Source organism: Ctenopharyngodon idella, chromosome 22 (genome assembly GCF_019924925.1).
Source record: "Ctenopharyngodon idella isolate HZGC_01 chromosome 22, HZGC01, whole genome shotgun sequence".
Taxonomy (NCBI): Eukaryota; Metazoa; Chordata; class Actinopteri; order Cypriniformes; family Xenocyprididae; genus Ctenopharyngodon; species Ctenopharyngodon idella.
The window spans coordinates 10,826,108-10,850,327 of NC_067241.1; the positions used below are offsets into that span (position 1 = coordinate 10,826,108).

Below are 24,220 nucleotides of genomic sequence, written 5' to 3' on the forward strand. Positions count from 1 at the left end.
TCTCTGATGCTCAGCTCTTGGTTTTATCACTGTAGATCCATGCAAGCTCTGGCAGTGTTGAGCACTTGGCTTCAGCAAGCAGACCAGATTACCCTCTCTTTCCTGTTCATTAAATACGTGTGAAACGCCCTGCTGCTGCTCCTATAATGAGGAGTGATTCCATACTGCATAATACATTTGTTAGCACCCAATTTACAGTTGCAATTAGGAGCCCTTGGAGATTCATGCTTGGCCATTTACAGTCTCCATTTCATGTTTGATGTTTAACTGGTCAAGCATAAAAAGTGGACATTAGATGTAGACTGAAAATGTTTGCTGAAATGGTCAGAGAGGATTTTGTCCACTTTAACTAAATATTTTTTTAATATTTCTACAAAAACATTCTACAAAATTGACCCTATTTACTTTATGTCCTTGGGCATATTGTGCATGATTCATCATCAGTGTTGGGCACATTACTTAAAGTAATTAGTTATAGTTACTAGTTACTTCTCACAAATAGTAACTGAGTTACATCATTATAAAAGTAACTAATTACCAGGGAAAGTAACTATTGCGCAAAAAAAAAAAAAAAAAAAAAAATCATGTGTCAAATAACTTGGATGCCCCCAATATTAAATATGTCTAAAAATAAATTATTCTTGATCCGACTCGTAACTCATGATCCGCTCTTGCTCACTACATGAAATTTTTCTGTACTGTACTACGTGTTGTAGCCATAAAACGTAGTTTCATATTTATGTTTAAATAGGCCTATGTTTTAAATTCATCTATTTGATTATGAAAAGTGAACAGCATGAGTAAGATAGAATACATCATAAGATGCGCAATATATCGGGAGACATGGAGTGGGTCAGACATGATTTTGACCATTTCATTAATTTAGTTTTGTAGAAAGCCTTTCTTTGAAGTGAATTTCGTTTTGTAAAAATTGTATCTTAATTTGAATCAATGTTTCATCAACCAATTGCCTGGATTTAATAAATAAGAAGCAAATATAGCAGACAATATAATCATGACATGGAGGCGCCGGCGCGATCACTTGCACGTGAACTGGAGCACATCTTACAGGCTAAAATGACCCGAAACTCAGTGTATAGGCTGCTTGCCTCGTAGACATGAGAAATATATCTACAGAAAGCTCGAAATGTCTACTTTTAAACGAAATAATTCAAAACGAAAAGAAATAGGCTACATTCTGATTATGTAATCCGAATGAAATGTGCATTCTCTCTCGAGGCGTGTCCACTGTGGAGATGATGAGAGTCAGCAATGTCAACTTCATCTTTGCAGCCGACACTGATTCAGAAAACAATACTTTATTAATAAACAATTAAAATGTCTCCTTGCTGTTTTTGTCACATTCATAATCATTACTTTTGCCGGTTCAGAAAACTGCATAGACTAAAAGATTGATTCTTGGGATATAAGAATCGATATTGGTTTATCAAAATAAATATTGATTAATCAATATCGTCAACCCAGCCCTAATCATAGCCTAACATGCTACGCTCCCAAGATGTCTTGTCAAGTCCAAATGCTATATCCGAAATCGCATACTCTCTTGAGTAGGTACTTATTTTAAATAAGTAATTATTTCACGACCACTAAAAAAGTATGTTCTATATAGTATGAGTGTGTTTAGTATGAATATAATCCGGTCTACTACATTTGCCATGCTGTCATTATCATGTGACCTACCAACGTCAGTTACGTTACTTCACTGTAATTCACGAATCCTCTTCTTTGGCCTCATGGGATAGTAAAGTGTCCATCGTATGAGAATCTCTCTGGTAGTAGTAGGTCATCCAGGTAGATTTTGCCTACTCCTTTATAAGTACTGTGGATTTGGACATATTTTTTTGTCACATACTGTTTTTTGCCTACTATAGTTTCACTTAAAAAAAAAAATTCTTCACATTACGAAATTTAAATTCCCTACAAATGTCATTGCATTTTTATAAATATAAAAACCATTTAATTCAGTTGAATAACGATCGCTTCAATCCCATCCAGCTCATCCAACATGAGCTGCAGTCGTATGTAGTGCAGCAGGAATCTGAGTTCACTGATCATGCGACGAGAGTAAGTGTCGAGACGACTGACAAGACCATGGCAGAGGATTCGTTGCGTCTGATTGTCTTGTAGAATGTGTGCTCAGCACCGCCGCTCCCTATTCAGAGTAAGCACGATCACGAAATCGAAAGCGAAAGTAAAACGCGAGCACACATTCAAATGTGATTTCTATACCCCGTATTTTGAAAGCGGCTCCCTGATGCATGCAAATATCTCCCAGTATGAAAGCCATCTTAGGCTGGGCTGTGTAGTTGGCTGTGAGTTTGCTTAGCTCTGTATCATGCTTGAAGAAAAATTTGGTCTCTATTTGCACTTTGAATATTGAGAGAGTACTTTGATTATGGTTGCACTTATTGTTTGCACTTAAGACCAAATGAAAGCTGTGTTATTCATTTTTATTTATACTGTTTTTATTTCAGTTCAGTTAGGAGGTCAAAAGTTCTCATATGAAATCATACAGGAGAGAAGCCAGTCAGTTGAGTTTGTGGCAAAACATTTTATAGTGCTTGAGTATTGTTGTCTTTTACTGCATATTGAGTATACATTTGAGTGTGTTGAAAATTACGTTATAAAGTTACTCTGTGCGTTCACTCGGCGGCTGCTGTGAGACACCTGTTGCACACTGCAGTAAGCTATTATCGATATTAGAATATCATTAAATGCTGGATGGCTTGTGTTGATAAATGGCATGCAATTTTAAAACGTATTGTATGATTGAGAAAATGCTGTATTACTGTTACTAAAAATAAACCTGCATCTGATTATGATATGTTGGCTACTTCACAAAATAGTGTTTTTCTCTGAGGCATGGTAAAGCATGGTACTCGCAAATAAATCAAGAAAATTAGATTTAAACAATAAGTCTAAAGATGTTGAGCTTTATAACAATAATTCATTTTCTGTCTACAAATATATCAAAACAGTTGTTCCCTTGTCTATTAAAACATGTAAATATTAAAGCGTCTTTGGTGTTTCCATGGTTTCTACAAAATAAAACCAGAAACCGAGGATAACGCGGGTATGACGCAATTGACAGGCAACTCTTCACACGTCCCGGAGCCTTGGTTAAAATAGCAATTTTCTCACGATTTACAAATAGTTGTAAACATTTGGGATATTGTAAGTACTCAAGTGAAAAAAAAAAAAGTATAACACTGGTCTAGTGGTTTTTGGATATTTTACTGCAAAACTATTACATATTACACCTTTAAGTGATGTTTTCTTCTTCTTTCTCTCTCATTCTTTCTTTCTCAAGCCTGCCTCTGAACTGGATGCCTGGGTAAGCACGGCCTATTCCACAATCACTGTTACATTTCTCTTATTCACTTTTTCTTTCTTCCTATCTCTCCGCATCTTGTTCCCTCCTCATTTAAACATGGTGTTTTGGTTTTCATGCATTAAGCCCTGATTGTGAGCATGCAAACCGTGTCGGCCACAGTGCCGGTTTTCGGAGCTACCCAGCTAGAAAATTGCATATGATGCTCATGCTGATGGAGGTGATTTACTGCTCGCTCGAGACAGGAGGCAGAGGGAAGGGGGTGATTATGTATGCCCGTAATTTGGGGTTGTGCTTTGTTGTGCACTGTTGTCTGGCTGCTACAGTACATGCGCCTCTCTCCCGGTCAGCGCCACGGGGCGTCTCTCCACCACAGCGTTGTTGCACGTGTGTCTATGTGAGGAAGCACGGCAGTGTGAATGCCGTATCCCGCTGGGCTTAATGTATCTGTGCTTCATACGTAGTTACGGAATGAGAGAAGCTAATTACAGGGGGGATGCGTGCATGTGTGCGAGCATGTCACTTTCTGCGCTCCCTTGTCGAATATTGTTTGAATACTTGTTCTTTTTGCAGCTTTGAACTCATTTTTTGAATGTATGCTTGTGCTTGTACATCCCTCAGTGTTGTGTAAGGTTATCACCGCTATTGCTTTTCAAAGGCACAGATGTTTGCATGCTCATAAATAGTCCATATCATCTCAGGCAGTCAGTCCCCCCTCTTGCTTTGTGCATGCAGAATGAGTGCCAACCTCGCCGATCACATTCAGTTATTGCACACCTGTTTGAGCGTCACAAGCATGGACGAAATCACCTACAAACTTGTGTATGTCGTTATCTTGTGTCCTCACTTTCTCTGTTTATTTTTGGAATCCCTCCATGTTGTAAATCCTCCTCAATGCTTTTTTCGAGGGCTGAAAATCTTACACCAGCTGTCCATTTCCTAAAGTCTCTGGCAGAGTGGGCAGAACGGTTTTAAGAGCTTTTGCTCCATGCTGTTTGAGTGAAGCTGCACTGTGCGACAATCTACGTCCGGCCTCTCTTGAGTTTGGTCAACAGTTTTGGACCAGTTGGGACATATGTTGCCGAAAGCATTGGCTAATTCACTGCCCAAAAATCTGAAAACCTTGATGAATCTTCTAGAAATGCCAGCAAATAGTGAAATTCCAAAGATGACAGTTGTACTTTCAATGTCCTAAGCTTATAAGCCTTATGGTTTAAATTTTTTTTTTGGAAATTAATATCACCAACTAGATCACAGGGCTTGAGTCTGGGCCGTGTGTCGCTTTTTGTTTTGCCTCACGTTTATTTCTAAGTTAGAATTTCATCAATAATTTTTTTCCTTGCTGGAAAGTTAGTTCAGTAGTTCAGATTCTTACTTGCACTGCCAACAATTTAACTGGCTTAACCAAAAAATAAATAATTAATTTTATATATATATATATATATATATATATATATATATATATATATATATATATATATATATATATATATATATATATATATAATAAAATATTTTTTTCTTTACAAAAAATAAAATTTACAATAAGCTAAATTTTGCAATGGTCAATAAATAATATAAATAATAAAAATTAAATACTCAATAGTAATAAAAGTAATACTCAATAAATAATAAATTATTTATTTATTTTAATTTATTTATTTATTTTTTCGTATTTGCTAGAAGCATTAACATTTTTTTTATTTAATTTTTTTTTTTGATTAAAATATTTATTTTAAAAAAATTACATGTATTTTTTTTAAAAATATTTTTTTATTTACAAAACAAAATTTTGCAACAGCCCTGGAATTTACGAAGATGAGCAATTGAATGACACAAAACTCATTCATTGCAGGGGAAACAGCTGGAGAAGAAGGAGGCGGAGCTGAAGGCGCTGGATGCTTTCTACAAAGAACAGATCACAAATCTAGAGAAGAAGGTTGGTGTCTTCCTGTCAGTTTGGTATTCTTTCCAATTTCATGATATTTTTCTACATGCTAAATACTGATGAAATGGCTCTCTGATACTTATGGTTTTAGTGTGTAAATGATCAAATACCATGGTACGGCATCTATTCCATTTCTCGGGAAACCTTTGAAATGTCTGGCTTTTAAGTTCTGTCTTCCCATATAATTTTCACAGTTGATCCCTGACATTTTCGAGAAATAAAAGTTATGTTGCGGAGCCTCAAGGAAAGGTATGCATAAGCAGACTCAGGATCAGTGGGTGGTTAAGAACTTGTTTCCATGCTGTTGTCGTTTTTTCCGCTTCACGCATGGCTATAGTTGTTGAAGACGAGACGCCTCTGTTTGTACACAATTCTTGTTGCGCCATAATATTTGAGGATGAAAGCACAGTTTATCCTCTACTGCCACGTTCAGTCACTTTCAGAGAGAGATAATGCCCAAGCAGGGCTATTTCCCACTGCCCTATACCTTCAGCCATCTATCCTTTGTAAATGACTGGACAGAGATCATAATGGTTCAAACAGCACTGAAGTGGGAATCTGAAGTGCATTGGCTCCATTTGGATGGGCAGCAACGCCAACTGCCTTTATCCGCTGGGTTCACACCTTGATTAACCCCCATTGGTGTAAAAAAAACGAATAAAGTTACGTTAAATGGAAAGGGCTTGGTCGGCGCGGCAAGGGGCAATGGTGCAGAAAGTGCTTTAGCCAAAGCCTCAAAACCATTCAGCTATTGGCAAATGAAGTCAGAGTCGCTCTCCAAGATTTGTGATTTTCCTCAGTCCCCCCTCATTCGTTTTCTCTCTCTTGCACTCCCTCCCCCATTTTTTTCCTACGCTCTCTCTGAGGTCTTATCGACTGCATGCAGCAGGCAAAAAAGTGAGATTCGCTTCTTTCCCCTCTTTACCAACATGCCGTAGGAAAATGGCCCAATGTGTAACTGTGGCCGTGCTGTATGTATGGAAGTGGTTGTCCGTGAAAAAAAAAAAAAAAAAAAAAAAAAAAGGCATTTTTCATGTGGTTGAGTTACCTTATTTCCAGGGATGTGAAGTAACGAATTACAAATACTCACATTACAGTAAATAAATATTATTGTTCTTGCATTCCCTATAAAAAGTCTGGAGAGTAAAATAATACATTTACTAGCCAATGGCAACTTAAGCTTCAGTGTGTCCAAAGAGGGTTGATCTACTGTGGTTGAGTCACCTTATTTCCCAGAATGCACAGCAATTTTCGAAGAGCCACTGCCAAAGAAATGTTTAACATTTGGTTGTTTATAGTGGCTAAGTCGTTATTTTGCAGATTGCAAATCATTATTTGAAGAATCTCTGATGAAGAACATTGTGACGTAGTTGTGTTGTAATATTAAACGATTTTGGTTGAGTATTTCAAATATTGCTGTACATTCTGGGGAATAAAGTGATTCAACCACTGCAGTCATGAAATTTGTTTGTGGTTACTAAACAAATGGGTTACAATTTTCTTTTAGCAGAGATTCTTCAAATATTCTGGGTCTCTGTGGGTCCATAAAAGCCTTAAACTCAGTTTTATAAATCGTATGGTCATAAAAAGTCTTTAATATCTTAGTATAAAAAAGTCTTAATTATCATTTTAATAGGTCTTAAATTTGAGGGCAGAAAAGCAGTAATCTCGATATGACTTCATAAGATTATTAAACTTCAAAGGGATATGATTAAATTAAATTTGAGAGGTGCATGTTAAAAACACGGGGCTGTTGCACGTTCTGCAGAATTGTTTCAGAGTTTGCAATTATTGAATACCAAAGCTGAGCGATTGCTTATGATTTATTGTTTATGAGTTATGACAATTTTTACTTTATGGTGTTTATATTGTTGTATATTTCAGATGGGTGTAAAAGTGCATATTTTATCTCCCTCATCTGTTTGAGTAGCTGGAAGTAGTAAAGCAAAGATTTCAAAATAAGAGTCCCCATACATTTTTTAGTTGCGTAGTAAAACAAAACGAATTTGGTTGATTACCATAATTGAATCACCATATTTCCTAGAATGCAATATTTGAAGAACCTCAGTAAAACAAAACATCATAACGTTGTTGTTTAGTGACGTCAAACAAATTTGGTTGAATGCAGTGTTTGGAACAAAACATAAACCGCAAGACTGTTCCTCCATTAATAATAATGTGTGGTGTCGTTTTATATTCAGTGACTAAAGAATATGGCATTAAATGCAATATTTGTATTCTCTCTATCATACGCTATATTCAGAACAAGAGAATAACCTAGCCACCTTGACAGCTTTAGAGAGATAATTCCTCTCTATTTGACTCCCTCACTTTGTTCAGCTTCTCTTGCTTTGTTCATATAAGCTGTACTAAGAGGGTTGCTCACTCACTGGCTTGAAGAATTGCCTTTTTGTTTATTCACTTTGGGTCCAGTGATTCAGGGGAAGGAGATGGAGATGAATGTTTTGGGTACATGCTTCATTATGATGCGAAAACAAAGGATTGCAAAGGGAAATATTAACACTGGGACGGCATCCATGGTGGCTTTGCCGGGCTGATAATTTAACGCTTGTGTCTCTGAAAAGAGGGGATTTGTTCCACGGTGTACAGTTAACGTTGTTCGCAGGCAGCAGATTTACACTCCACTGTCTTTCAGACTTAATTCATGTTTCATTTTGAGCCGGAGACAGATTTATAATACACTTCCAAGCACCGTTTTCCATTTTGTCCGTTTATATTAAATCTACGTTACTAATATTTCACTGGACGTTAGTCCTTGTATGGGAAGGTATAAAGTGAATACTGTTCATTTTGATTGAATATGGAGCTTTGGCATAGCAGTTAGAGCACATGCTCAGGTAATGCGTTCTAGGAAGTGAAGCGTTTTTCCACCCTGGCCCATAAAAGTTTATTTTATTTCAAATATTGCTGTTCATTCTGGGAAATAGTGACTCAACCACTGCAGTCTCTTTATCTGTCTAGATGTCTGTCTATCCATCTATTGGTCTGTCTGTCTGTATCTGTCTATCTATTAGTCTGTCTGTTTATTGGTCTGTCAATCTGTCTGTCTATTGGTCTGTCGGTCGGTCAGTCGGTCTGTCTGTCTGTCTTTTGGTCGGTCTGTTGGTTGGTCTGTTTGTCTGTCTATCTATTGGTCTGACTGTCTATCTATTGTTTGTCTGTCTGTCTGTCTGTCTATCTATTGGTCTGTCTGTCTATCTATTGGTCTGTCTGTCTATCTATTAGTCTGTCTGTCTGTCTATTGGTAGGTCTGTCTGTCCGTCTGTCTATCTTTTGGTCAGTCTGTCTATTGGTCTGTCTGTCTGTCTATTGGTCGGTCTGTCTGTCTTTTGGTATGTCTGTCCATTGGTAGGTCTGTCTGTCTGTCTATGGACCCTTTTCACAGACTGTGATGACGCGTTTTAACGGTCATCGATATCGTAAATCCTGCGTAGGTACGTAGGTACATTTATAACACTATACTTAGTATTATATTACCTTTGCATCAAATTACAAAAATCTAGTTAACGTTGCTGTGAGGGTGTTTCTAATACAGCAGCTATGGGAGTGACAGTAAAAATGACATCTTTCTCTCTTCTGACTGCCGTTATCAATCGATTTCTTTTTTTTTCCTCTTTTTTAAAAGTTGTGAAAACAGTATTGTGGAGTTTTTCTTTTGCTATTTGAGCAAATGGAAACAAAAAATATATTTAATGTATTCTCTCATTCACCGCTATAGAATTTTACCCAACTATGACGACTTCCCCTTCTGAGAAACCCAGAAATGTGAAAAGGGTCTATTGGTAGGTCTGTCTATTGGTAGGTCTGTCTATTGGTAGGTCTGTCTATTGGTAGGTCTGTCTGTCTGTCTATTGGTCTGTCGGTCTGTCTGTCTGTCTATCTATTGGTCTGTCTGTCTAGATTGTGTTATTTTTCTTATTTAAAAATGAGTTAAATTAATTTCTTTTTATTTCAATTCATTTTAACTACTCTTCCTTACATTCAAATTCAAATTCAGGAACTGAATGTAAAAGACGTTCTCAATTAAAATCTGAATGCCACACATCCCTGATTCAAAGTCCAACAAAGTATTTTACATAGGTGGTACGGAAACGGTTAACTAAATTTATGCCACAAGTATTCCGTCAGGGCACGAGGGGGTGGTCCGCATTGTGTCAATCTCCGTCGCTGGCTCAGGGCAGACACAGGCTGTGAGGATTAATGGCGACCCAGTGCTAATTACTGTGCGATCATCATAAATAAACATTCTACATTGGGAGCTCCCCTCCCATCTATACACACGTTCACACACATACACACTCGCTATCTCGCACACATTGAGGTTACAGACGAGCTATCTTCTGTCTAATAGCAAATAGGATCAACCCAGTGTGTCAGATGCCCCAGTATTTATATTTACCTCATTACAAGAAAGCGCCGTTTGCCAAAGGGATCAGAAGCTGGCAATAAAAGGCGCACAGAGTGTTTGCAGTCAGGCTTTACTTGCCGTGTGACACAGTCAGACCACGGGAGTGGGATAATGCAGGCAGTTGGCATGTCTGCTCAGACTGCTGTTACCCCAGCATGGGGTTTTGGGCGGGGGAGGCTCTGTTGGTATGGGTTTGGAGGGGGGTATCTTCATGACAGACCTCTGAGAGGTGTGGTGTATCCATCCTGCTTCTCCCGTTTCCCGTCGATGGCAGGTGGGGCTGAAGAAGTCTATCTCTGCAGCGCAGGCGAGCCACCGCAGGAACGTTCTCCACGGCGCAAGTGGGGAACGCCTTTTATCGCAGCAAACGTTGCGTCCCCCCCCCCCCACTTCTTTTTGAAGGTGGCACACATAATCGCCTAACATCCATAAATTCTGCCAAAGACGGTGAGTTAGCGCTGCTAAAAGCGAAAGCTGTAAACAGCAGCATTCCGCCACCGTTTTGAATTAGCGCTGGCGCTCCCTAATCCCGCTAAAGCTTCTCCACTCATGTCTGCGTCCCGCTCTTAGCTGCTTCACACTCGCTATACAAGATTTTTTTTATTGCCCCGCCGTTTTAGCCTCCCCCCCCCCGCTTCGCTCTTTCCCCCTTGTCACTAGTTGCAAAGCACTTGAGCGTGGGTACAAGATAATAATCCTCCTGAAAACCTGGCAGCCGGGCTGACGTGCTGTCAACGGGAGCCCTCCTTCTAGAAAAGAAGGCTGCGGCAGGCTTCACCTGGACGGAGTGGAGAGCGGAAGATCTCTGGCCCTCTTTGGCCTGGGGCACCAGCACTGCCAAATCTAAAATTCATTTACTTCAAAGTATTTAATATTTCAGTTTTATAATTCTTAAGCAGAATTATACTTTATTCCATTCATCATGCTGTGTTGGGTGTACACTTATGTCAGGGGCTGCAGGGGTGTAATAGCTCGTTGACTCTGTAATGGCGAGAAGCAAGGAGGTGGAGCAGCATTACAATCAAGAAGAGGACTTTTTGCATACATTTTTGCTGTGTTGCATCTCAGTAGGCTAATGCAAAAAGTAAATGCTGATGCGTTGACAAAACGTCTGGTTATGTTGCGTCTGCTTATTCAGCCTTATCAACTTTTCATATTTATGGATCTGGCTTGATTCAGTTATTTAATCGCCCACAAGGAAATCTGGACATGTCTTTTAAGATATAAACAAGGCCTTTCTGACACAATAGATACATTTTTCTGACATAATAGATCAAACAGATCCTGACCTGCATTGTTCATAGTGTTTTTATTTTATTTAAGTCTTGTATGCTCACCGAGGCTGCATTTATTTGATCAAAAATACATTAAAACAGTAATACTGTGAAAAATTATTACAATTTGAAATAGTCATTTGTTCATTTCGAGCATAAATCCATAGTGATGGTCAGATATCATTATCTTACAATAAAGGCATGAAAAATGTCATAAAGGCTTTGGAAGTATCCAAAGGCCCCATGCAAATTTCTACAATTTGTTTTCTTTTTTAATATATTTGAATTTTCTGAATTGTCAGCATTATTACTCCAGTCTTCAGTGTCACATGATCCTTCAGAAATCATTCTAATATGCTGATTTGGTGCTCAAGTAAGATTTCTTATTATTATCAATGTTGAAAACAGTTGTTGCTTAAAGGATTGGTTCACTTTGAAATGAAAATTAGCCCAAGCTTTACTCGCCCTCAAGCCATCCTAGGTGTATATGACTTTCTTCTTTCTGATGAACATAATTGCAGAAATATTAATAAATATCCTGACGCATCCGAGCTTTATAATGGCAGTGATAGGGTTCAATGAGTATGAGCTGAACAAAGTGCCTCCATCCACATCCATCCATCATAAATATGTGCTCCACACGGTTCTGGAGTGTTAATAAATGCCATCTGAAGCGAAACAATGCGTATGTGTAAAATAAATATCCATATATAACAAGTTATGAAGTCAAATATCGAGCTTCCGCCAGACTGCCTTCCGTACGCAAGTTACGAAGAAAGTGTAAACTGGCGTCGCCTCAATTACACTTTTTCCATTTAATAGCGAAGGTGCATGACGTAGCGTAAGCTTTGTGAACTGCAAGAGGTGTTCTTGTTTAAATATGGGTATTTTTTTTTTTTTTTTACACAAACGCATCGCTTCGCTTCAGAAGGCCTTTATTAACACTCCGGAGCCGTGTGGAGTACACGTTTATGATGGATGGATGTGGATGGAAGCACTTTGTTCAGCTCATACTCATTAAGAGTCTAAGATTGGATCATTATTGCTGTGATTATTATGTTTCTAGCATGTTATATATTTTTGGCAACAGTTCTTCTAACCCTAATTGATGAAGTGTGTAGCTTTTCATTTCTTAAACAACCATGTAGGAAGCTGTATCATTTCCATATTCCAGGAAGACAAAGCCAGGATTTACCAGGCTCAAATTGGGGTTGGGAGGGAGCATGAAGAAATATTTTCACACATGAATTGGCACCACTAAGTCCAGACCTTAAATTCATTGAAAGTCTTTGGGATGTGCTGGAGGAGACTTTACAGAGTGCTCACCTCTTGCATTGTCAATACAAAATCTTGACCAAAAATTGATGCACTTCTTGATGGAAATAAATGTTATGTTATTTTCATCAAATAAATTGGGATTACATTTTAACTAAGTTTAATGGTGCAGCACTCAAATATTTAATAGTCTGTAAATTGTATCTTGCCTATTTATGCCACTACTAGGATAGGTTGTACCTTATGCAATAGGCCCCAGATGCAATCCCTGTTCCTAGTACTTTATTCTGTGTACGTACTACAGAATATAACCGTCTAACCAATATGCTTTATCAGTTTACTTTTACTCTTTTTGCTTTTAGGATTCAAACCTACATCCTCCACAGTCTTTAACGTGTGTACATAGCCTGAGTATCTGGAACATGTGTGCTAACAACTATGCCACGGTTCTAAAATTGAAGGTTCTTTTTGATAGTACACTAACACGGTTTACAGTCATAAAGGATGGTTAATGCTTTGGGTCCATAGATTCCCCAGTGCTGATCCCTGTCTGTCACAGGAAGTGCTCGTCCTTAGGAGGAAGTCTTGCAGCAAATGCATCCTGCAGTGAAGCATAGCTGCCCGATACAGATTAAAATGCTGATTGGATTAGAAATGCAGCGGCTGTGACTGAAAGGCGAGGGTGTCACTGACGGGCAGTGCCAGGCAAAGAGGAGAATGACAAAGCAGGTGCCAGCTGCGTGATTATAACGAACAAATCCCTTCCTGCTGCGATGCTACAGGAAGGGACGCTCTGTGCTAATGCATGCAAGGATGCGAGAGGGGTTTTTCATTTCGGTAACCCTTATCTTTCCCTTCTGTGTTTTCATTTAGAGTCACTTGTTCATTTCTAGCATAAATGCATCCAGTGTCAACTGCTGTATAGCAGCTGTGATGATGGTCAGATATCATTATCTTGCAGTGAAGGCATGGAAAATGTCAAAGACTTTGAAAGTATCCAAAGGTCCCATGTTAATCTCAACAATTGCTTCAGATCCATACGTGTTTTTCATTTACAGAATTAGGGTTCTAAGCTCACTGGCCCTGGCAGGAAAGCTCTTGTTATTGAGGATTAGTTTTGTTTTACAGCATTAAGTGTTTCCCGCTGGCATGAAAATGACCCTGAATTGAAGATCTGTCAGGGATTGCTCCCCGAAAGGATAAAGGGATTCAGGAAATGTATTTGGGTCAGTGTGTCGGTAATCCTGCTAGACTGCATCATACTCAACAGTTTTCACTCTTTATTTTGCATATGATGAACGATCCGCCCACATGGTGTTTAACATTTTCTACAGCGTTAAGATGCCTGTAGAATGAGATTTAGTCATTTGATAATGTTGCTGGTGATGGAGAGCATTTTTATGAATACATTACCGCATGGTAAAATTGGCCCGCCCATACTGAGTCAGAGGCTTGACGAAAGCAATTCGCTTTGTTGTATTTCCTTTTGAAACAGGAAGTCTGGGAAGGGCATTTGGCTTTTTTCCTTTCTTTAAAAATAGCCAGTAGATTTAAACATTTGATTTGGACAAAAATCTCTAGAGTGCAGGAAGAGTTATCAATATTTTTGCTTCATGTGATTTACTGTAAGAGAAATCGGGAATTGATTGGATCATTGGGTGGTTATGGTTTGCTATTGGTTGATCTCATGTGAATGACAGGTTGTCCCACCCTCGTGCCAGTAAACATCATCAGAGAAGAGAAGAAACGTCATAGCAAGAGGGAGGGGAGGTTATCTTGATTAAAGAAGGGCACAATAATTTAAAAAAAAAATAATGACGTGCACGGATAAATCATTTATAATAAATACTGCAATATTCCATGAAAAAACAGGAATTGTCAATTTTGATTTCATAGTGACTTCAATGGCACAGCATTAAAAAGAAGTGTTTCATTCAGAGAGAGAGTGTGGGAAATGGTCATAGGTAACTACATTTTTTTTTTTTTTTTTTTTTTTAATAAATCCTTTAAATTATAACATTTGTTTGGTTTCTTGCATGTACTGTAAATGGCTTTGTATGTTCATAGCATCAGAATCTGAGAAAGGTGTCCCCACAAAGTGTAACGCCTCATTAGAACCCTTAACAATTTAAGAGTAGTTGTCTTTGTGATCGTGCCTAAATAGCTAAATGTTCTTCTACTGCAAGAGGTAGAATTAATAGCTGAAAACTATTAACTGACTTTAAATAATTCAGGATCTAGAGTTTCAAAGGTCTCTTGGTATACTTTTACTAGGTATAGATTTTGGGATAAGTGGAGCTTCATACACTCATCATTTAGCTCTTTTCCATTTCATTTTTTGTCTGCACAGGGGAAATCAGAAAACATATACAAGAGAGTGTTCAGTGTCTTGATGTGACTCTCTTAAGTGCCATAATTGTCTTCCCAAGATGCATTTTCTCTCCCCATAGCCTTTTAAAATATTTGCACTACAGAAGTTTGGAATCACTATGAAATGTTTATATTTTTGAATGAAATTGTTGTTTTTATGCAGCAAAAATTACAGAATAAGATCACCAGTCATGTAAAAAAAATTCTATTCTATCAGCTTTGTTCATTGTATAATCCCCTACTTGCATTCTAGCAGTCAGTTAATTGAGATATTAAGATGAAGATTACGAAATAAGATCACCAATAATTTAAAAAATATATTATATTCTGTTCTATATTCTATCAGCTTTGTTCATTGTATAATCCCCCATTTGCATTCTTGCAGTCAGTTATTGAGATATTCAGATGATTACGAAATAAGATCACCAATCATTTAAAAAAAATATTCTGTTCTATATTCTAAATTCTATTCTATATTCAAATCTATCAGCTTTGTTCATTGTATAATCCCTCATTTGCTTTCTTGCAGTTTATTGAGATATTCAGATGAAGATTACGAAATAAGATCACCAATCATTTAAAAAAAAGAATTCTATTCTATTCTATTCTATTCTATATTCTATCAGCTTTATGTTCATTGTATAATCTCTCACTTGCATTCTAGCAGTCAGTTTGAGATATTCAGATGAAGGTTACAAAATAAGATCACCAATCATTTAAAAAAAAAAATTCTATTCTATTCTATTCTATCAGCTTTATGTTCATTCTATAATCTTGCATTCTATCATCACTTGCATTCTAGCAGTCAGTTTATTGAGATATTCAGATGAAGGTTCATTTCGTAATCAGTATTTTTATTGTTTGTGTTTCAGAATGAGGAACGCTTCAGGATGTCTGCTGAACAGTTTCACACTGCTGCAACCAGAAGTGAAGCCAATATAAAGTAAGAAGTGATTATAGAATTGTCACTTAATTATAATGCAAATATTTTAAGATTAAAATAAGCGCTAACAACATCTGCTTGTGTTCAAGGTAGGATTTAGTGTTAAAGAACAATCAAAAGTTTCTTGCAACTATTTTTTTTTTTTAATTGATTATTTAGAAAATTGGTCACCAAAATTAGAGAATTTTTTAGTTAAGTGGGTGTAAAAGTGAACAGACCACAGAGTTTGCAGACATTTACTAAACAAACACGCCTGAAAAAAAACCTTATTTTGTTCCGGCTGATAACGGCCTCATAATAACCTTGACTTTCCTGAATAGAGATGAGATTTTTTTTAGTGCCTTGAAGATGTTTCATTAAATTAATGATCATGTTGCCGGCAAGGTAAGCCTTTCTGCGGTCCTCTAGTTTACTTCCTGAAATAGTCTATAATTGATGATGGGGTCAAAAGCGAGGGACCGTCGTAGCCTTGCTCCATTGCTTTCAAAGGAATATGGCCTGGTTTCTATGGAGATAGGTCATTTCTGTCCCTTCTCGGCAAGTGGTAGAATGAAAGTAAGTGCATGTGGAAGGTGCAGAACATGCCAGAATGAACGGCCAGATTCTCATTAACGTAAACGCAACATCCGAAGAGCCCTCCCCCAAACATTGATTATTATTCTTTGCTATCAACTTCATGTTGTGGTCGCTATCTGTCTTTCTCCAACCTCTCAGAAGCCGGATGTGGAATTGGCAAGGTTGAATTGCATTTGAGATTCATTAAAGCCAATTTCTTTTCTCCTATGCAGGAGACACAAGCATTTTGTTCTCTCTAGGTTCGAATGAATCTCCAGCAGCTGTAATTAATGCAGATTGTTTGTAGCTCACCATGACCCTTCCGCCGCCCAAAGCTGCTCGCCATTTGCTAAGGATTTTTCACTTTTTTTTTTCTTTTTTTTTTTAAATCACGTTTTCTCCTTCCCTCTATTTTTCTTCTGTCTCCACCACAGTACTCTGTCTCTACCTCTTTCTACCTCTAGTTTCCGAATGTATTTGTCCCATTCGTTTTCTCTATAGACATTTCAGAAGATTCGTTGAACGAACCTGCTCCAAGATAAATCAGACCATTATCACATTTGTTTTTTTGTTAGTTAAAAAGAGAAAAAGTTTTCAGACTGCATCCTTATCTTTTATAAGGGAATGAATTGCGCATTGCAGCAGAACTGTACTTACAGTGGTGTACACTGATGAGCAAAAACATTATGACCAGTCACAGTTGAAGCGCATATCGTTCTGGGTAGAACGATTAAGGTCTGGGTAGATTAGATGGATGGATGCGGGAATAAAGAACTGAGTGACTTTGATAAGGGCCACATTGTCAAAGTATGGCAAGGCGACTGGGTCAGAGTATCTCTGAAATGGCCAGGCTTGTGGGTTGGTCCTGGTCAGCAGTGGTGAGAATTTACCAACAGTGGTCAGAGGAGGGACAAACCACAAACCGAGTGTTGTGCTCCCAAGGCTCATCGATGCACAAGGGCAACAAAGGCCATCCCATTTGGTCCGAGCCAACAGAAGGTTATGGAAAGAATGTGTCACAACATACAGTGCATCGCACTGCTGCGAATGGGGCTGCAGATCAATCCGAGTGGCTATGATGACCTGTCCACCGTCGAAAGCGCCCACAATGGCTCGGATGTAAATACATAGCGCATGTAAACTGCCTCTGCTCAAGCTAGGGTACACTGTAAAAAAACTGTAATAGATCTAATGGTACATTTAATGTAATTTCAGAGTAAAATACCGTTAAGTATTCCAAAAATACAGTTTTTGGGAGTGAAAAATAAGTCATTGTATAATTTACAGTGGAAAAAAAACGTAAATTGACATTCCCACAATTCCCTGTGTGACACTTCACATTTGATGTATTGTTGTTGAAATAAGTTTTTCTTAGTTTTTTTCTCATCAGTTATGTACATTAGGGTTTTATGTTACATCTAATGTTGTTAAATTAATGTTTATTGCATTTTTAAAATTTCATGTGTGTTACCATGATGGTGTTTAGTGTTTGTGTGAATGACACTGTGTGCACGTTCTATATATTAGTATTGTCCTTCTCAGCTTGTGATGAACTCTGATTCATCATGTGACTCTCATCACCACTGTGTTTGGTGGTTGTCAGTGTATTACAAAGGTACGAAACAGATATTGGTACTTCAGTAGGTTGGTAAATTAACATTATATCAGTTAATGAAATTTTTTACCGTAAATTTAACAGAATTTTTTTTACAGTGTAAAATAAACAGTTATGAACCGTAATTATTACAATATAAACCTTTAAATTATACAGTTTTGAACTGTAAAATAGACAGTAAACTAAGTGCTGTCCTGTAAAACCTAAAACATTGCTACCGTATTTTTTACGGTAAAGTTCTGGCAACCACAGCTGTCATTTTTTTTTATTTTTTTTTTACTGTAAATTTACTGTTATTTTTTACAGTGTAAATGCTCTTTATTACTGTGCTTTTCAATTAAAAAAATACTTCTCTTAGCTTTCAATATATGCATAAACAGTTACCATTTACATGTTCAAATTTCCAAAGAATTTTGGATGAAATTTTTCTACAGCCTAGCTGAAATTTCAGTGCACCCCTAGTATTATCATAGCTTAATAGTTCTTTTAATGTTTTGTCATTTCCTAGACAACAAATTTGCTAAAAATATTGGTAGCAGTTTAACTAGAATCCAGTAGTTTTTCCTGTTTGGTTGATTTCTGTTTCCATGATAACAGTGGTGACTGATTAGTGGATGTCTTTACATAGAATCCACTTTTTATATACTATTTTTGATCATCCCCAGAGCTTGTGATTGGTCTGTTTTGAATGGATTGTACATAAAAATGATTTGCTCTATAGATATTTTTGAAAGCCATTTTTCTTCTGGATCCCTTCTGTTATGTCTGGCAGAACAAAGCACTGTGGGATCTTTTGTGCGTTAGCTAATTTTTTGGAAAGGAGGGCAATCATTCAAAACATTTAAATCCTGAATTCACCAGACGACACTTAAAATTGCCTTCATGTTTGACAATACAAAAATAACACTTTTGACCGTTAAACCTGCAGATGGCTTGTGACTAATTCTCTCCCAGCATGCTTTGTGCTAGATTTAAAGAGGGATTTGAAACGATAATCTCGCAAGGCCGTCCCAGAGTGCGAGGTATCGTGTAGCGCGGCAACACGCCATTGAGCTCAGATCGTCAGATCGAGTGTACGTGATTTAGGTGTGTAAGTGTTTGTGTTAGCTTGTTTCCTCTCCTGTCCCTCTTGAGTCTCACAGGTTTTGTACCAGCTGTCGGTGAGTGCCAGTCGTAGGTGCAAAGATGGCAAAGAGGCGAGTGCTTTGAGGTTATACAAACGATGTTGGCACCTGGGTAATGAGCTTCTCCCTGGGGACGTCTCATCTGCCAATCAGAGCACAGAAGAACATCTGTACATGACTACTTCAGGTTTTGTGTGTCTTTGTTGGTAGTGTATGACCTTGTTCTTTTACTAAAACAGCTGAGCCGAAAGCAGACTGAAGCATCTCTTTAAAGTCGACATGAAATGGTGTTCGCAACCCTTTTTACTTTTGTAATGAGATGGTGAAATGAGAGGAAAAAAGTGGGTGTTTCATGACAGAATAGAGCCAGATGTCTGGAATTAAAAGGTTGACACAAGGAAGTTTGGTGATGTCCATTGGAAAATTGTTGCCGATTTTATATTTATTTATTTATTTATTTATTTATTTATTTATTTTTAATGAGAGATTCAGAGGTCCACATTTTTTAAAGGGGTCCTATTATGCTTGTTAACATTTTCAGCTTTCTTTAATTTTGCTGTTTGAGCATGAAAAATATCTGCAAAGTTACAGTGCACAGTCACTCCAAAGGAAGTTATTCACTATATTAGTGCGCACTGTTTCTGAACTCCCTGAAACGCTGATTGTAGTCTTTCTTCCGGGAACATACATGTCACAATATTCCTCATTTAAATAATTTTCGCCCAAGGCATACACAAAAAGGGGAGCGAGGCCTGGTTGCATTACGTTAGTAGTGTGTTGAAACTCAGTTATGGTAAGGTGCGTATCATTTCCGAAACACACTTGAAGTGGTTGACCAATCACAACACACTGTTCCAGCTGACCAATCAGAGCACATTGTGCTTTTCAGAAGGATTCCGGAACTAAATGGAGAATTACAGACTGATTGGTAAGAAAGGTGCTGCAACAATGTAAAATATATATATATAAGCATGAAAACCTATTCTAGTACACCCTGAAAACAAAATCAAGACTTTGAAAAAGGGCATAATCGGTTCCCTTTAATTTTAAGCAACATGCACTGATTAATTGCACACAAAAACACTAAGAATGTGGGTTAAAGTAAAAATTGGATCAATTTTAATATCGATTTTGAGTTTAAATTTAAAAGACTAGAAATTGCTAATCCATTCTTTCTTAAGCCTCATTTCCAACAAAATTACTCAGAACAATTTGTCCCAGGAACTTTTTTTCCCCCAGACCCGTTGCTGACGTAGACTGTGCGCGACTTTCCAGTTCCCGCTGGATTTCGTCCTCCACATATAAGCTTTATAAAGTCTGAACCTTGTTGTTGGTCCATCGGTCGTATTTTAAACTCCATGTTGATTTGAATAGCAAACAACTCTTACTGCACGCACTGCAACAGACTTATAAAAATGGTGGTTGAAATAAAATGCTGCGTGGAGTTAACCAATCAGCATGTTCAGCGCCCAAGTCCCACCCCTGAAAGTTCCTGAACTTTGAAAAAGTACTACCTCGCGAGCAGGGACTTTCTGAGGGGGAAGTTTTTACACAGAACTTTATTTAGACCCTGGTTCCTGCGGTCGAAACACACCGAGTACCACCCCAAAGTCCCTAGTTCCTGGGGAAAGTTCCTGCGGTGGAAACGGGGCTTTAGTTTCTGCACTAGCTTAGGTACAGTTTGTTCAGTCCGTCCAATCCACTTGTTGGCAGTTATATTTCAGAGAGTTTTAGCAAGCTTTTTTGCTGTTCTACCTGCGTGGAGCTGATGTTTTAATCCTGGTTTTAATCCCTGAGGGTATGGCAGCTTCCAGACCCCCGACTTCTGGAGCATGACAAGGCCGTCGTTTAATCCTCACCCGCCTCACAAGCCTCGAGCGGTTCAGGGTCCCTCTGTCGTTTGCCTCGCCAACACATGGAGCTCTAAGACAGCAATGGCTTCAGGGCCATTCTGCCCCATTCCCAAGCGAGGAGTGCGGTGGATCTGATAACTCAAATTGAAAATGCCTGCTGAGGAACTGCGATCCAGCCAAGGCGAACTACCTAACCTACAGGGTTGTTAAGAAACTAAGCTAGACCTGTCAGTCAGGGAATATGGTCTAGGCAGTGAGAGGGGTGGATTGGGTGCACCACAAGAGGTTTAAATGCATGAAGTTGTTGGTTATTGTAAGCGAATGAATCCCAGACAGAAATGTCCTGGTCATATTGCACACCAAACTCAAAAAGAAATATTTTTAATTATATTTTGCATAACAAATGCTATTTTCCATATTCATTTTTCTCCAATTCTAATTTCGGTATTGCAAAAAAATTATTAATCCATCTTTATCTAAATACTGTAATGAAAGTCAATTATTTATATTTATTTATTTACAATAAATAATACCCTGATACATTTACACATATGTTTTAAAATGTGAGTAATTTATCTATTTTTACTTTCTGAGTGGTTAGTTCTCTTTAACTTAACTGATTTCATTCAGGAACAAAAAGAGTGTTCATGGTGAGTCATTGCATTACTCACTAAACTCTTTCATTCAAAAACATTAATTAATTTTATCATTAAATATATGAGATTAAATGGATAATCAGACATGGTCACTGTAAGAGCTGTTCATGAATTTCTCAGTTTATTTTTGTGTTCCTTAGGAAAAAAATAGCGTATAGTTTTGGAACAACATGAGGGTGAGTAAATCGTGACACAGTGTTTATTTTTGGGTGAACTGTCTCTTTAAGAGAATGAAGCAAAGTAAAAGAAGCAAACAAGAATAGTAAGAAATGCATCTGGTCAGCGTCATGCTTGGTCTCTCTTCCCAGTAAACTTGCTTGCTCTTTGGCAGCCAATTATATAGCCTTAGCCAGGCATTTGTTGTTGTTTTTTTGCGATGGATGTTGTTTGCGGTCTCTCAGAGGAAAGGCCCTCATTAGAGGAGCTCTTGGCTGGAAGGGTGGGTGGAAGTGTGGGACGACTAGACTGTGGGTCATGAGTCTTGCTTTAGCACAGCCACAGTACAGCACATGTTCATAAGTCTTGTGCAACCTAAATAAAAGTAAAAACTAGCAGTGCTTTTTTTTTCACAAGAAATATTTTTTCACACATGCCAGAGGTTTCTGGTTTGAATTCTGATGATAATTATCTTGTGGCATTCTCTTCTCACCATGCTCTCTTCACTTCATTTGTTCAGATGAATGAAGAACTTTATTTGACCATGATGAGTCATCGTCATCATGGGTAATTTATGTACTTTTTGTAGTTGCATTGCTTTGAGAGTTTTGCATTGGTATTTTAAACTTTTATCATAACCTTTTCTTCTGTAATTGGGGTTGGTGTGGCCTCGGAAGGTTCCATCTCCACCAGGAACGATTCATGAATAGTCACCGGTTGTGCCTTTGAAGACACCTCAGTTTGCTGTAACCATCGGCAGCTTTAAGTCAGGGTGAATTTAATGAAAACTTGTCCAGATCATGTTTTACCCCAAAATCAAAAGGGGAAAAAAATGTACATGGAGAAAATGAAGATATTTTGTTTGCATTGTGACATTGTTTTCATGACATTTCATCCCCCAAATTCTTATTATCATAATTTGTCCAGACATTTTACTTTAGACTTGTTTCTGATTATTCTCAGTGGTGATTCTCATTAGATTCTCATTATAGAAAAACAGTAATTTATTGCTGTATTACATAAAAATGCTTTGATACATTTTTCCCCAAATTAAATAAGCATAAATTAAACTACATTATGAAAAATATTATATTATATTATATTATATTATATTATATTATTAAGCTACCAGCATTAATATTATTTTTCTATCATTTTAATGTCAATATCAACAAGATAATTTTTAATATTAATATGTATATCAATATTAATATGACTGTTAACATTATGCATTCTTCATTCATGTTCATAATAATGTCAATATTAATATTAATATTAAAATTAATGTAGCCAGTTTGTAATGTGTTTTTATCATAAAAAAATTTTCATCAAATATTTATTATTTTTCATCTGTCACATTAATGCAGGGCTCACCAAACAGGGGGTTTGTGAGATGAAAAGTTAAAGTCTTATGAGCTGCATGTTTCAGAGTGAATATAATAAATTTCATTTATTATAATTATTAAATATTCATTTTTTACAGTACAATTGTAATTTACGACAGTAATATATTTCTTTATTTTTTGTCTTTGATTGTAGAATTAGTTAGTAATACTAATACTACTACTACTACAACTACTACTACTAATAATAATTATTACTAATATTAACATCAGATAACTTTGAACATGCAAATTTGCCGTTATATTATAGAAATATTAACTTAAAATCTCAGAGAGTACTTCAAGTGCATATTTAACATCTAATGGGCTGGGCTGACAAAAAAGTTTGTGAACCTCTTCATTAACATAACGTCTTTTGAACTTCATTTGGGAGCTTTTATCACCAAATATTTATATATATATATATATAATGTAATATAAAGTGGAGGATTCCAGGTGTGCTGAAAGTTGGATTCAAGTACAAATGTGTGGTTTTTAAGAAGAGAGTTCTGCACTGCTGCTCTGTGACCTCCTGTCTTGAGGACATGTCCGACAGCTCCCGCACCCCAACAACCCCTCACCTTGTCACACCAGAGTAACATCTCCTCTCTACACCTGTCTCCATGCGGCGGGCCGAAGGTTAAGGAAGCGTGCATGACTGTTGAGCTCCACGCGGTGATTGACTAGAGGCAAGAGAAGTGACTCCTCAGCACTTCAGAGACCGGTACCCTGGAGAGAGGTGCAGAACTCTGGCCCGCCGGTCTAGCATATGCGGACCCTGGCTACAGGAGTAATTATCAGCTTTGTCAGATCCCTCCGAGCACTTCTCTCCTCTTTTCTCTCTCTCTCTTTATCTCTTTCTTCCTTCCATCCTCCTCTCACCCTGTCAGGTTTAAGTGGGGCCCATCTCTGCGAAAAAACGCTGGCCCCTACAGGTGAGATTGGACGGGAGGGTGGAGGGATGCGGTCTAGGAGGAGAGGGGAGGAAGCCCGTGTTCAGTCAATTGAAAAGCTGTCAGAGTGCGAGCGAGCCCCTGGAAGGAGAGTCGACAAGATAAGACGAGGTTCTCATCTGCCAGCTGAGCTCGAGCGAGGTCAAGGCAACGGCGCCTCTAATCTAGTTAATTTTAGACCCTCGATTCGGAAAACATGTCGAGTCGAACTCTGAGCTGATAAAACCTTGTGGCCTACGTGTTACATCAAGTTTGATTTTGTGTTTTGTGTACCCCTCTCGCTATTATTTGTTTATCTCAGTTTCTCAAGCATTCAGACGGTAATCCGAGTTCGA

The 24,220-nt window shown here is 37.8% G+C and overlaps 1 protein-coding gene across 5 annotated transcripts in view; it reads left to right on the forward strand.

The window, feature by feature from the left end:
• Positions 1-24,220, forward strand: part of chchd6a (coiled-coil-helix-coiled-coil-helix domain containing 6a) — a 71,160-nt gene that overhangs the window by 18,725 nt on the left and 28,215 nt on the right. For 2 of the 5 annotated variants that reach the window (XM_051879530.1, XM_051879529.1), the window contains exons 6-8: positions 3,332-3,355; positions 5,208-5,291; positions 15,521-15,591. In XM_051879530.1, the coding sequence (XP_051735490.1) occupies positions 3,332-3,355; positions 5,208-5,291; positions 15,521-15,591 (179 nt within the window). The remainder of the gene's footprint in view (positions 1-3,331; positions 3,356-5,207; positions 5,292-15,520; positions 15,592-24,220) is intronic. The other 3 variants (XM_051879533.1, XM_051879532.1, XM_051879531.1) reach the window with 2 other exon arrangements.